The sequence below is a fragment of the Scophthalmus maximus genome, chromosome 5, assembly GCF_022379125.1.
Source record: "Scophthalmus maximus strain ysfricsl-2021 chromosome 5, ASM2237912v1, whole genome shotgun sequence".
In the NCBI taxonomy this organism is placed as follows: domain Eukaryota; kingdom Metazoa; phylum Chordata; class Actinopteri; order Pleuronectiformes; family Scophthalmidae; genus Scophthalmus; species Scophthalmus maximus.
Window position 1 is genome coordinate 705,957 of NC_061519.1, and position 13,716 is coordinate 719,672.

At 43.0% G+C, this 13,716-nt stretch overlaps 1 protein-coding gene and 1 long non-coding RNA gene across 7 annotated transcripts in view; one reads left to right on the plus strand and one right to left on the minus strand.

Moving 5' to 3' along the window:
* smad10a (SMAD family member 10a) overlaps positions 1–2,933 on the minus strand; it is a 43,196-nt gene extending 40,263 nt beyond the window's left edge. For 3 of the 6 annotated variants that reach the window (XM_035633357.2, XM_035633356.2, XM_035633355.2), the window contains exon 1: positions 2,600–2,932. Coding sequence is in view for 4 of the 6 variants with exons in the window: in XM_035633355.2 (XP_035489248.1) it covers positions 2,600–2,603 (4 nt within the window). In the remaining 2 variants the exon portion in view is untranslated. Of the gene's footprint in view, positions 1–2,599 lie in introns of all 6 variants that reach the window. The other 3 variants (XM_035633353.2, XM_035633351.2, XM_035633354.2) reach the window with 2 other exon arrangements.
* A 1,808-nt stretch (positions 2,934–4,741) lies between these two features.
* Positions 4,742–7,743, plus strand: LOC124850041. Its single transcript, XR_007030815.1, has 3 exons — positions 4,742–4,872; positions 5,137–5,284; positions 5,893–7,743. It is a non-coding gene; the product is annotated as an uncharacterized LOC124850041 (long non-coding RNA).
* The last annotated feature ends 5,973 nt before the right edge of the window (positions 7,744–13,716 follow it).

Below are 13,716 nucleotides of genomic sequence, written 5' to 3' on the forward strand. Positions count from 1 at the left end.
CCCCCGTACCCTCCTTCTCTTCCCCGCCTTTCCCCTCTCTGCTTCAGCAGGCTGGGACTGGCGGCGCCCCCCGTCGGGCCCCGCACAGAGTCAGGCCAGTGGACTTTTTTAGTCTCCGCGCTGACCGCGCCGCAGGCTTTGCGGCAGACGAGTCCCGGTGCGGTGGGAACTCCCAAGATGCTCCAGAGCGACGTGAGCCTCGTCTCCCTCTACCCAGGGAGGCGAGCCACGGCCTTGGCCATAACCCCACTTTGATTAAGACATCAGATCAGACGAGACAACCCGCTGAATTTATTTATTTAATTTATTTATTCTATTTAACTATTAAATTGAGGGAGCAAAAGTAGTATCGGCTCCAAATATCGGCTCAAAAAAATCGGCAGTCCGTATCGGACATCGGCTAAGGCTGATGAAAAAAAATCAGTATCGGCATCGGCCCAAAAAAAGCTGTATCGGTCGATCCCTAGTCAAGAGTGCTGTGCAGATCCAATCACTGTCTCAGCCGTGAGGGTAGTAGAAGTGTAAAACAAAAGCCTTCACTCCAGCAATTAAGTATTGAGAGGAAGATTAAAACTAGCCTGGACTAAATCAGTGCAGCACAAATAAAATACAATTTAAAATGGTAAATGGTCTGCATCTATATAGTGATTTTATATTCTTATGGCTGGGGGGCTGTGACTCATTAGGTGAAACGGTCATCCACTAACCAGAATGTCTACGATTTCGCTCCCCCAGTCCGTTTATGGGGAAAATGTCATTGGGCAAAAAAGTAACCCTAAATTGCCTCTGGTGGCTCTTTGGGCAGTGTATATAGTGAACTGTAAAGCGCTCTTAGCGGTTAATAAGAAAAGCATTATATAAATAGTCTATTACCATAACGTTTTGTCCATCACATTTATACACTGCTGATACATCCGCCAGGAGCAATTTAGGGTTAAGTGTCTTGCCCAAGGACACATCAGCATGTGGACTAGAGGAAACAGGGTTTGAACCACTGAACCTCTGGTTAGTGGACGGCCCTCTGTATCTCCTGAGCCACATCCGCCCATTTCTAAGTTAGCTATAAATCTAAAAAAAAAAATTTTGTTAAATTGAAATAAAAGCATGCCAATAAAACCCATCTCATCTGCCTTCTGAATGTCTTTGTCTCTACGTGAACCCTGAGTTGATCATGACAGATCAGAAACAGCAACAGTTACAGAAGGTCAATTTACTGCCCCACAGTCAATTCAGGAACAAGCTCAAATCAATATCCTCTGCATGCTTCAACCACCTCCAGGGAGAGTGGGGGTTGCAAAGTCTCTGAGAGCGCTGTTTTGGAGGTCAGGGGCTGAATATATATAAATAAATAAAGGCTTTCTCTTATAAATTAGTAGAGTCTGACAGATATGGATTAATGGGAGCAAATGCTGATACCATTATTAGGGAATAAAAAAATTCTGATACAAATATATATATATTATTAAAAAAATATTTGGTAATGATTCCTAAGCAGTGTTTCCCATACACTGACTAGACTATGGAGGCATAGTCTCATAACAAACCAAACATTTTTTACACTTCTCGTAGCAAGATAAAAGATCTCTACAGGCACTTTCACAACAAAGTATAGATTACATAGTCAATGCAAAGACGCAACTAGACGCGAATGTGTGTTTAGAACAGTGGCTTCAGCTGAGCATCTCTCAGTGTTCTCTTCATGTTCACTTCTCTGTGTCTTTACTCTGGGTTGAACTCTGATGTCTGACACAATGCTGTAATGTAGCATAAAAAGTGAAACTATACTCCGCTTGAGGCCAATTTGTGATGTTAGGATGTATATATAACATTTTTTATTTTAACTGTCAAAACTGTACAGTATAGTCAGGTGAATACATTCACAGGTGACCAACATGGATCTCTGAAATTGCACAAGAAAACATTTAAGGCTCAAGTAAGGAGTTTACATACAGGGTCCATGTCAATCATACAGACACCAGCAGTGAGTGGTCCTTCAACATGGCTGTTTAATCTAGAATCATGCACACACAGGTAACTCGCTTCAAACATGCCTCACTCAAACACACACACACACACACACACACACACACACACATCCAGTCTACGTCCTCACTTTAACACACTGCCCATCATATAGTCCCTGGCCTCTCACACTTCACATGAAAACTTCCATCAGTGCGATGAGGCAGGAGAACAGTGGCACACTGCCTGATACAACCTGTGCAGATTCCAGGCCAATCCGTTCACCTCCCTGACATCCCATATCGGTTAACATGCGTCACACAGTCCGCCGTCTCAGCGTGTCCAGGCGGTAGCTCATATGAAACACACACACACACACACACACACACACACACGGCTCTCCAACTGGTTTATCCAAACGCTGTAAGTTCAATGAATGGCAGGCGGTGAGCCCAGGACACGAAGCGTGGCCGTGGCGGTAAAAGAGTGAGCATGTGTTGCGGATAAGAGCAACAATTTAGCAAAGATTTATCTGACAGACTTCGCTCTCACACTCTCGGGCTGTCGGTCGTTTGGTCTCGTCGTGATACTGGTGAGAGCGGGGGGCAGGCGGTCGGAGATGGGGGCTTGTACTTACACATGAGCCGGAGTGGAGAGGAGAAACTTGGACAGAAAGACCTCGGAGTCTCCGACAGCTCTGTCCACGGCTGCTGTGTCCGCAGCTCTTCGTGTGGCTCAGTGTCCACTGGGCGGACGCTTCTCCGATTTCTCCTCGGATGTAACGAGCTAGTGCTTCTTTCTCATCTGTTGTACAGCGCGAGCTCGGTGTTCCTCTGTTATTTTAACGGCCCCGCTGTCTCCTCGTGCATCCTGTCCGTTCCTCACGCGCACGCCACAATAACAATAGAGGGGAGAAGTCGTGCGCGACAGCGTCGCGACATGCCAAAGCCAATAGGCGGCCAGGTCTCACAGAGGCTCCCGCTGTCGGCCAATCACGAAGCGACTCTCACAGCAAGGCCGCGATTTAGAGTCTGTCTGGTTCCTCTAGATTGACAGGCCCGCGAGACTGTTTCTTTAAGGTGGCGCCGCTGAGATTAACCCCCCCCCCCCCCCCCTCCCCAAAACACACACACACACACACACACACGAACGGCAACAGTTTGAGCAACACTCTGGGGGCTGTAAATTAGGGCTAGAACCAGATACTAATGTATCTGGTGATCCGATCAAATTGTACAGCTCTTAGTTCGTTTGTTCACACCTGGTATTTATATATGTCTCCACATGTGTCTCCTGTGGTCTCACTTTCCTGCAATATGCAAATACACACATCATTCTGAGTGAAAAGACCAATTTTAGCAAGTTTGATTATGACAGACAGAATTTTCAGTTCATTAGGAAACTGTAACAGAGGAGTAGGAAGTCATTGTGTGGACCAGGTCATTTGCATTCACAATGCTAAATAAATGTGACCACATTCATCCCAGTCCACCTCCACAGGTGGTGTTTGTCCCTGTCCAGATCTGATATTCGCTTCTGATCATGAGTGGACAGCTCTGAGTTTATCAGTTCACACATGTAAAGCTAACCTTACCTTACCTTACAAACTCCTCCTGAATTAGCGGACACATCATTTCATTCATACAATCCATATCAAATCACAGATCAGAGCACATTCATTTGCAGAAGTTCGTGTAGGGAGAATATTTAAAACAATTGTCATATTATATTTATGGATTATGAGATATTTAGATATTTGGATATTTTAGAGTGGGGATGATTGTAGTGCACCTGTGAGTATAACAGCTGGGCCTTCCCTGCCTTCTCTCTCTTGTTGGTGTCCCTTCCCTTTCCTGTGACGATTCACTTGTCTGCAGAAGACATACAAGACATATACAGTCATTGTCTGAATGCAACATATACAGCTGACATGGGCTATTTTGAAGCATCATCAGTTGACCATCTGAATATATTATTATGCAATGAAAAACTATGTCACAGTTGATGTAGGTATGATGGCATGTGATGTAAGCCTGCATCATGTCAGACTCTTCAAGGTTTCCATCACTAGTTGATATTAATGTGATGAAAATATGTCAATGTTATGTAAGGAAGTGACATTTTAAATAAAGTTATAGTTATAGGCTATGCGCATTTCTAAGTTAGATAATGGTTTGAGTTAATGATAACTTTTACAGCTAACATTAGGTAGTTCTTTTTCTAGGTTTAAATATCTGTGATCGTCACAGAGCCTCAATCGGATTCTTTGAAGTTTCTTTCCTATCTTTATTCAAGAGCATGGTCTTTCATTGTGCAAGCATTATTTCTTAATTTCACTCTGAGATTTTGTAATGTTTCTCTCTCATACAGCCCCTGATCATGTGAAGACCTCCTCTACTTTATTGTTTGTCTGCACCAAGATATATTGTTTTGCAAATGTCCTGAGCTTCAATAAGGGTCTCCCTCCAGTTTCTTGTTTGTGTTTCAATTTCAATTTTATTTGTATAGCGCCAAATCACATCATACATTGTCTCAAGGCACTTTACATAGTAAGGTCAGTATTACAATATAACAGCAAAAACCCAAAAAACAACTTCCACAATTAGCAAGCACTTGGCGATTTGGTGACGGTGTTTTTTTATTTTTTTTGCAATTCGTATATTTTACATTTATTTTTGTATATATTGTATATGTTTTTAAAAAGTGTGTGTGAAACTTGCTGCTGTTACACCGGAATTCCCAGCTTGGGATAAATAAAATAATTATCTATCTATCTATCTATCTATCTAACTATCTATCTATTGGGACATTGATGTCTTACACACTGAAGGTCGTGCCTACCACGGACCAGAGCACTGAGACAAGACGATCCCCGTCAACAGCTAGAGAAGCAAGTCAGCAGAAGACTTGGTGAGTCGACTTATGATACTGTAGGCTGGGCATGAATTGGTAAAAAACTTATAATAAAAAAGCTACTTTAAATATGGCAATGTTATAAAAAATTCCAAAGTGTAAAAATTTATGCCAGGTGGGTTGTTTGCAAAAAATTTTTTTTACATATTCTGAACCTCAGAACTTCTTGCTATGATCTACAATATTTATCTAAACAAAGTCATATGAAAGTATGGCTGGTCCACCAACAAATCACTAAAACACCCCGCGACCCCCCGAAAGCGCAAAGGACCCGAGACCACATGCCCCGAGGACAGCCATGCCCCACCCCAAGGGAGAACAGCAGAGAGCCGTGCCGGGAAGCCCCCCCGCTGCCAGAGAGCGAGACCGCGGGGAACAAGGGATGACAGCCCCCCCAGCCCAGCCAGAGGTTTGTAGTTGCATAGCTATGCTATGACAGCATGGTGTTGCTGGTTAATTTATTTTCAACTACCATTGACTACCATTTTCTCATGACAGGACCCCCGACATGCTGTCGTGAGACTACCGCTTGGGTTTTATGTTGCACATACTGTATATTTACCGAAAACATCGTAAATGATCAAAATTATTAAAGATGTGTTTTCTATTTAAAAAATAGTTTTTATGAAAAAAATCTTGGTGTTGCTTAGGTGTTGCTAGGTCAAATCTTGGTGTTGCTATAGCAAAACCTAACTACCCCCTGACGCTGCCCCTGGTGTCAGCCCTTTAGCCATTGCTAGCTACTGCTCGTTCAATCAAACAAACCGTTGCCCCTTTAGCCATTAACAGCTACAGCTCTTTCATTCAAGCGAAGAGTTGGCCCATTGAACATTACCAGCATTGGCTCATTCATTCTATAGACATGTTTAAAAATGTTCTCAACTCAGTCTTCAAAGAATATTGTCATTGCTTTTGATGCTTATAATTGCTTTATGTTTTATTGTGTAAATGTCATCTGTCTTTGTTTGTATCTGTGTATGATATTTTTTTATTCTCATTTGCTGTCATCTTGACCAGGACTCCCTGGAAGAAGAGATATTGTATCTCAATGGGACCCCCTGGTAAAATGAAGGATACATAAAAAGGCATTGGGCTTTCAATCATTACTGTCATGATGGCATCATGGCAGCCCTCCTCTTCCCCTTTTGTGTCATTGTTTGTTTTCCCCTGTGTGTAATCCTGCATGTTTCTCCCCTGCTCTGTGTCTGTGTCTTTCTGTGTGTTGGTGGGACCCCGGACACGACACCCCCACCCCCGTGCACCTTGCACTGTACATAATATTGAACATTAAATAACGTTATCGTTGATTCTGTGTGGTGTTTTGCATTTGGGTCCAGTTCCACTGTGTATTGTTCGTGACAGAACGATCTGGCCTCAACATGGACCCAGCAGACACGGAAGCTAACTTGCCAGGTTTTTCTGTCCGCCAAGCAGTGTCCTCCGTAGGAGGACTGCTCGGGCAACATTCTCAGACGCTCCAAGACATCATGGAGATGCTTCACCAACTCTCTATCAGCGTTTCCCGTATGGAAGGCAAGCAGACTCATCCTCCTCCTGCTCTGTCCGTCTCTTCACCTCCACCAGCGTTAGCCGTGAGTAATCACCAGCCCCGTGAACCCTTCGTGCCGGTGCCAGAGAGATACGATGGTAGCCTGGGAGAATGTAAGACATTTTTATTCCAAGTTCACTCGTGTTTGGGCAGCAGCCTTATGCCACCAAGATTGCTTATGTGTTGGGATTACTCACGGGCAGAGCCAGGAGTTAGGGAGTAGCTTTCTGGAACAGCCTGTTAACAGTCAACTTAACCTACCAACAGTTCACCGCTGAAATTACCTCTGTGTTCGACCACCCCATTACTAGCAGCGACACCAGCAATCGGCTGCTTAGCTTGCGTCAGGGCTCTGCAAGCACCGCGGATTATTGAGTGGAATTCCGCACACTGGCTGCTGAAGTTGGGTGGGACGACATGGCTCTACAGAGCATATTTTTGAAAGGGTTAAATGAGCAGATTAAGGACAGTTTGGTGGGAAGGTCCAAAGACGTCTTAATCAGTCTGTTTCTTCCGTTGTCAATCACTCCCCTGTCACTTCCAAGGAGGAACCGATGCAATTAGGCCGTAGTCGCCTTACCCCTGAGGAACGGAACGGGCGGTTCAGAGAAAGGCTCTGCCTCTATTGTGGGGAACCCAACCACCAACTGGTCTCCTGTCCCCACCGTTTAAACGCCCAGCCTCACCAGTCTCAGACGGGGTTCTGGTGAGTCGTTCTGTGGTTCCAGCTAGTCCCCGTAAGATAATTAATTTTGATGCCATTTTGAACTTTAATGGTAGAGATATGGCCATCAAGGCCTCAGTCGATTCAGGGTCCGATTCCAACATCATGGACACTGAACTGGTTAGGCAAAAAAAACAGATCTCTACCATCCCCCTTGACACACCCTAGTGGTCAAAGCACTTAATGGCAATATACTAACTCACGTTTCCCATGAGACAGTTCAGATTTCCCTATCGTTAGCTGGTAACCACCACAAGTTACTAGGTTTACATATCATGCCCTCTGCTAATGCCCAAGTGGTACTCAGTCTTCATTGGCTCCTCTGTCACAATCCGGTAATTGATTGGGCAGCAGGGAAGGTGGAGCAGTTATTGCCATTCCTCGTGTCTCAGATCAGCTCAGACTAGAAGCACCAGTGTTCCCAGTTCTCTCCCACCAGAACCCCCAGACTTGTCCCCTGTGCCTCCTGTTTACCATGACCTGGCTGAGGTGTTCAGTAAGGAAAAGGCCCTATCCTTACCACCTCATCGACCCTATGACTGCAAAATAGACCTGTTGCCTGGAGCTCCATTACCAACCAGCAGACTCTACAATCTGTCTGCACCTGAACGAGAGTCTATGGAACAGTATATAGGAGATTCCCTCAAGTCAGGTATTATCCGTCCTTCCTCCTCTCCTCTGGGTGCAGGGTTTTTCTTTGTGTCCAAGAAGGATAAGACCCTTAGGCCTTGTATTGACTTGCGTGGGCTCAATAATATTACCGTAAAGAATAAATACCCTCTGCCTGCTTTTGAACCCCTACATGGCGCCACAGTCTTCACCAAGCTGGATCTCCGCAATCCCTACCATCTGGTCCGGATAAAGGAAGGAGACGAGTGGAAGACCGCCTTCAACACACCGCTCGGACACTTTGAATACCTGGTCATGCCTTTTGGTCTCACTAACGCACCTGCAGTTTTCCAAGCTCTGGTAAACAACGTCCTCAGAGATTTTCTAAACAGGTCAGTGTTTGTTTACCTCGACGACATCCTTATATTGTCCAAGAACATTGAGGAACACATGACCCACGTTCGCCAGGTCTTACAGAGATTAAGGGAGAATAAATTGACGTTACATCGTGGAAAGCGGGCAGGTAAAGACAGACCCAGCTAAGGTTACGGATTGGCCTACACCCACCTCCAGGAAACAGCTACAACGTTTTTGGGGTGTCACTAATTTTTACCGCCGTTTTATCCACAACTACAGCCAGGTAGTGGCACCCATGACCAGACTAACCTCTCCCTCTGTACCGTTTGTTTGGTCCCCAGCTGCTGAAAGGGTTTCGTGGACCTAAAAGGACGCTTCTCATCGGCACCTGTGCTCATCCAACCGGATCCCTCCAACCAGTTTATTGTTGAGGTGGACGCTTCGGACAGTGGAGTGGGAGCGGTGCTCTCACAACGCTCGGCAAGTGATAAGAGGTTACATCCCTGTGCTTTTTTCTCATGAAAACTATCACCTGCTGAGCAAAACTATGATGTTGGCAACCGGGAACTACTCGCGGTGAAACTGGCATTGGAGGAATGGAGACACTGGCTGCGAGGAGCAGAGACACCGTTTGTGGTCTGGACCGACCACAAGAACCTTGCCTACATCCAGACGGCCAAATGTTTGAACTCTCGTCAGGCTCGGTGGGCCTTGTTCTTCGGCTGTTTCAATTTCTCCCTCACCTATCGTCCGGGCAGTAAGAACAAAAAGCCTGATGCTCTTTCCACACAGTTTGGTCCTGTGGAGGAGGAATCAGCTGCACCTGACACCATCCTTCCCACGTCCTGTGTTGTGGCGTCCCTGAGCTGGGAGATCAAGGCAACGGTAAGACAAGCACTTGAGACTAACCCTGATCAGGTGGTGCTCCCCCGGGGCGCTTGTTTGTCCCCGTTTGTGCTCGCTCCCAGGTTATTCAGTGGGGTCACACCTCTCGAGTCTCATGCCACCCAGGAGTCGCCAGGGCGCTGTCTTTCTTAAGCAGACACTTCTGGTGGCCCTACCATGCTGGTGGATACTCGAGAATATGTCCAGGCCTGCACCGTCTGTGCCAGAAGTAAGGCGTCTCATCGTCCTTCGGCTGGTCAACACCACAACACAACACAACACCACCACAACACCCCGCCCCCCGTGCACCTTGCACTGTACATAAAATTGAACATTAAATCACGTTATCGTTGATTCTGTGTGGTGTCTTGCATTTGGGTCCAGTTCTACTGTATATCGTTCGTGACAATTACCAGCTACAGTTCATTCATTCATTCAAGCAAGGCGTTGGCCCTTTAACGATTACAACTACAGCTCTTCCATACAAGCAAGGCGTTGGCCATTTTACCATTACCAGCTACAGCTCATTCATTTAAGCAAGGTGTTGAACCTTCCACTTACCAGCTACATCTCATTCATTCAAGCAAGGCGTTGGCCCTTTTGACCATAACCAGCTACAGTTCATTCATTCAAGCAAGGTGTTGGCCATTTAACCATTACCAGCTACAGCTCATTCAACCAAACAAGGTGTTGGCCCTTTAACCATTACCTACTACAGCTCATTCATCCAAGCAAGGCAGTGGCCCTCTGACCCATTACCAGCTACAGCTAATTGAAGGAAGGAAACCGGGCCTTAGCCATTGCTGGCTACAGCTTTTTTTTTTGGGGGGGGGGGGTCAAACAAACAGAAAGCAGCACTTCGAAGCTCAGCAAAACCACCAGGACTACTTTTTTTTTTTAAACAATTATGTATTTAAGAAGAGCTGGGCAATACAATACCATACAAAATTAAAGTTACAAACATAAGAAGATGGTGACTCATGAGTTTTTTTCCAAAATGAATGTTTACTACTTGAACATAAATGTTTCTCTCCTTTCCGTCTGGCCAGCACAATTCTCAATGACTCTGAAAGTTGTATTAATATTATTAAAGTATAAGTTCAAAATTTTAATTTTAAGATTTTAAAGTGTCGGCAGTTAATAATGCTCTAATTGTAATGAAAAGAACTCATACTAGTAACAACAGTCTGGGCTTAATATCACAAAGGGAAATGCAGCAATAATTGAAGCAATAAAATAACTTTAAATAAAATTTAAAGAGTAGGTTACTTTAAGTCAATTGGCCTCATGCAAGAACATGTTCGTATTCTAATCCTAAATTTCTCCTACATCCATTCATACCGTGATTAAACGGTTCTATCTTGTAATTTACTTGCGTAAACAGAATGAATGTCCCCTGTGCGTACTTGAGCTAGCGTGCCCGTGGATCGCAAATTAGCATAATCAACGCCACGAAAATACCATATAAGGTTTCGCTTCCTGCTCTATGTCAGGGAGAGTTCATTCATAAAAATGGCATTGAAGAGTAAAAAGAACACGTATACGAGATCAGAGATTGAAGTCCCTTAGCAGGGTCAGCAGGAGTTAAGTGACGGACTAAAGCAGAGCTGGTAATACTGAGTCACCTGTGAGTCGCACTGTCACTGAAAAAAAGAGGAAATGCATCGATATGAAGATGGCTTATAAAAAACACTCGCCACAGCGAGGTGATCGATGACTGCAGGGAGGTCTAGCTGAGGTCTCCGTCACTGATATGAATGAAAAAAATATTAATAACCGGCGATTTGCACTTGTTTTAGCTGATGCTGGATCAGTGCACCTTCGTTCATTGCAATATTATACAATATGCAACATGTTATAATTATTAAACATTATTTCTCTGGCGTGCAAAGCAGCTCACAGCTGTTGTAAGGCTCATCCACCTGCCTTCACATCACCAACTGTGTGCTTTACCACGGCACGAGTGCACATATGACACTTGCTGTATGATGCTCCTGTCTCGTCTGCAGGTTGACTAGAGATGTCACAAGCTAATTTGAGAGAATTTTAGATGGTGTGAAAATAGCTTGCATGGTCACAATAAACAACTGACATTGAAGCCAGCAACTCCTTGCGCCTGTGCGCAACATTCATGCCAACTGCCATAGATATGCACTCCCCTGGCCAATTTTCGAAATACTTAACACGTTCTATACATGTAAATGTATATTATAATCTGAATTGCTGAATTAAACAGAATAATGTTAACATAACGAGGTAAAAAATAAATATTTTTTATTTTATGCATTATTGTAATTTATGTGACTCCTACGACAGGTCTTGACCACTTCTCAATTCTGTGCGTAATTGAAAGAAATCGTGAAGTACTGAAAAAAATGGTGAATGCGGGAGTTCTCAATTTTGTGGGTATGAACGGCTCTTGCATGAGGCCCAATGTTTGATGCCTTGTTGTGCCTGGAGTTGCACTGGTTTGGAAACAAAGGGGAGTGGTTGTACGAGGGCACCGAGTCCGTGACCGGATGTGCCCAGGCAGACTACTGATTCCACTACTGATTCACCCTGTTGAATCAGTAGTGGTTTGTTCTACCTTCCTCTGTAAGTAAAGATTTTTTGGGGGGAGATATTAGAGTGTAATGCAGGGGGCTTGCGCCCCTTATTTTGGGGGGATTTCCCTGCTGCTGCTCAGGATGCCCTCGGCTTCAATATCTCCCCATGGAGTCTAGGCGCCAAAGACTCAATCAATATTTTGTCATCACATATTATTCTGTTAAACCTGTAATAAATATCATTCCTTCATTCACTTGTCTCTCCTGATTGAAGCATTGTTTGCACTGTGGTTGTACTTGCAGGATAAATGCAGCAGAAACATAACAAAGAGCCAAGACTTGAAAATAATGGAATAAATCCAGGTTTAAAAAAATGAGCCGTAGGAAAGGTTTTCAACACGTTTTTGTGATTTTTGGTAATTAGCATTCAATATATGTATCGACTTACAATATAGCAGCCCGTCTCACGCTTATGAAGGGTGATACGGTTAAATAATCAGATTGTATATTATCAGCACATCTGAATCAAATCATCATGCGCATTAAAGCATTTTAGTGGATTTAGATTTATTATTATTTATGATTTATTTATGATCAAAAAAACGTATTGACTAACTAGAGTAACTGCATAGGCATGTCGGTCTGCTATATTGTAAATTGATACATTTATTGACTACCAATTCTCCAAAATCGCAGTTCTGTCGCTCTGAAAAATGGATTTGAATTGCACGCCAAGAAATTCCTGGAACAATCTGAAGTCTGCATTTTGGACTTCCGTTGTCGCGACTCTCATTAGACAGTTGTGGTTGCAAGGTACTTTTTCTTGTAGTTATGGACCAGAGTCGTCTAATGAGAGTCACCACGAAGGAAGTCCAAAATGCTCGTATGTCACGTGACTCATGTAGACTTCAGATAGTTCCCGGAAGTTCGCAAATTAGAATCCATTATTCAAGCGTCAGAAACACGATTTTTGGTAATGAGTAGTCAATAAATGTATCAATTTACAATAAAGCAGACCAACATGCCTACGCAGTTACTCTATGTAGTTAGTAAATACGGTTTTTTTAAGTACACTGTAAGAAAAAATCCTGTTTTTACGGAAAAAAGTCTGTAAAATTACAGACATTATATGTAAATTAACAACCCAACTGTTTTGCCGATAATGACAAATAATATTTATTTTTCATTATTTTACAGAAAAATTACAATTTTATTTATACAGTATTTCTTATGCTTTCTTAAATTACATAAAAATATAAGTATAATGACAATAATTTTCTATTATTAAAGATGTTGCTCATTAAATAAAGGTTAATGTCAATACTGACAATTTAACGTTTTTTTGTAATTTTAAGGTAAATTTTTATCATGATCTCGTGTTTTCATTTATGGAAGATATGGAAGAGTGCACACGCCATACACCAAAAATGACACCTGTCCACCAGCAGGTGGCATGATAATTGAGACAAGAGCAGCCAGCAACTCCGACATGGTACATCTCAAATTCATGAAAAACCTTACATGCATGTATTCCATGAATTTAGTGGCATCCTGTGATATAGCCAATATCTCATTAATTTCGAAAGATAATATGCAAGATCTACTTTTTGATCTTCTGCTAGAGGCATGGAACATTGCAAATAGAATGTATGGAGTGTGATGATCAAAGGTTATCGAAAGAGTTTTGATAAAATATGGTTATAAAAGAACAATTTCCTGTAAGTGGTTTTGAATCATTAAAAAGTGAAACCCTTTACAATCAATAACCCTGTAGGTCTGCAATAAATCCTCCTCTTATATTTTTAAGTTTCTATAGGACTGTAACTGAAAGGTGTTTTATTCAGTCATTTAGTCGACTTTAGTGTTAGTGTTGTTCTATATTGTTGAATACAGTAGGTGTTTATAATGGGTTGTAAATTGCAATATAAATACATTAGTAAAGAAAATAATTGGAAACCTCTTTGCACACAAAGTAAGATAAGAAGACAACGTCATTAACAACTGCCCAACAGACAATCCTCTTCATTTAAGAGTAAACTGCAGTGTACCAACCAGTAGACGTGTCAAATAGACAGCTTTAGCTGTGACAACCCATTCAAAATCAACAAGACCTGAAATGTGTATGGCCGTTAGGCTGAGTGCAAAAAAAATTTGGCCTGTACTATTAAGCA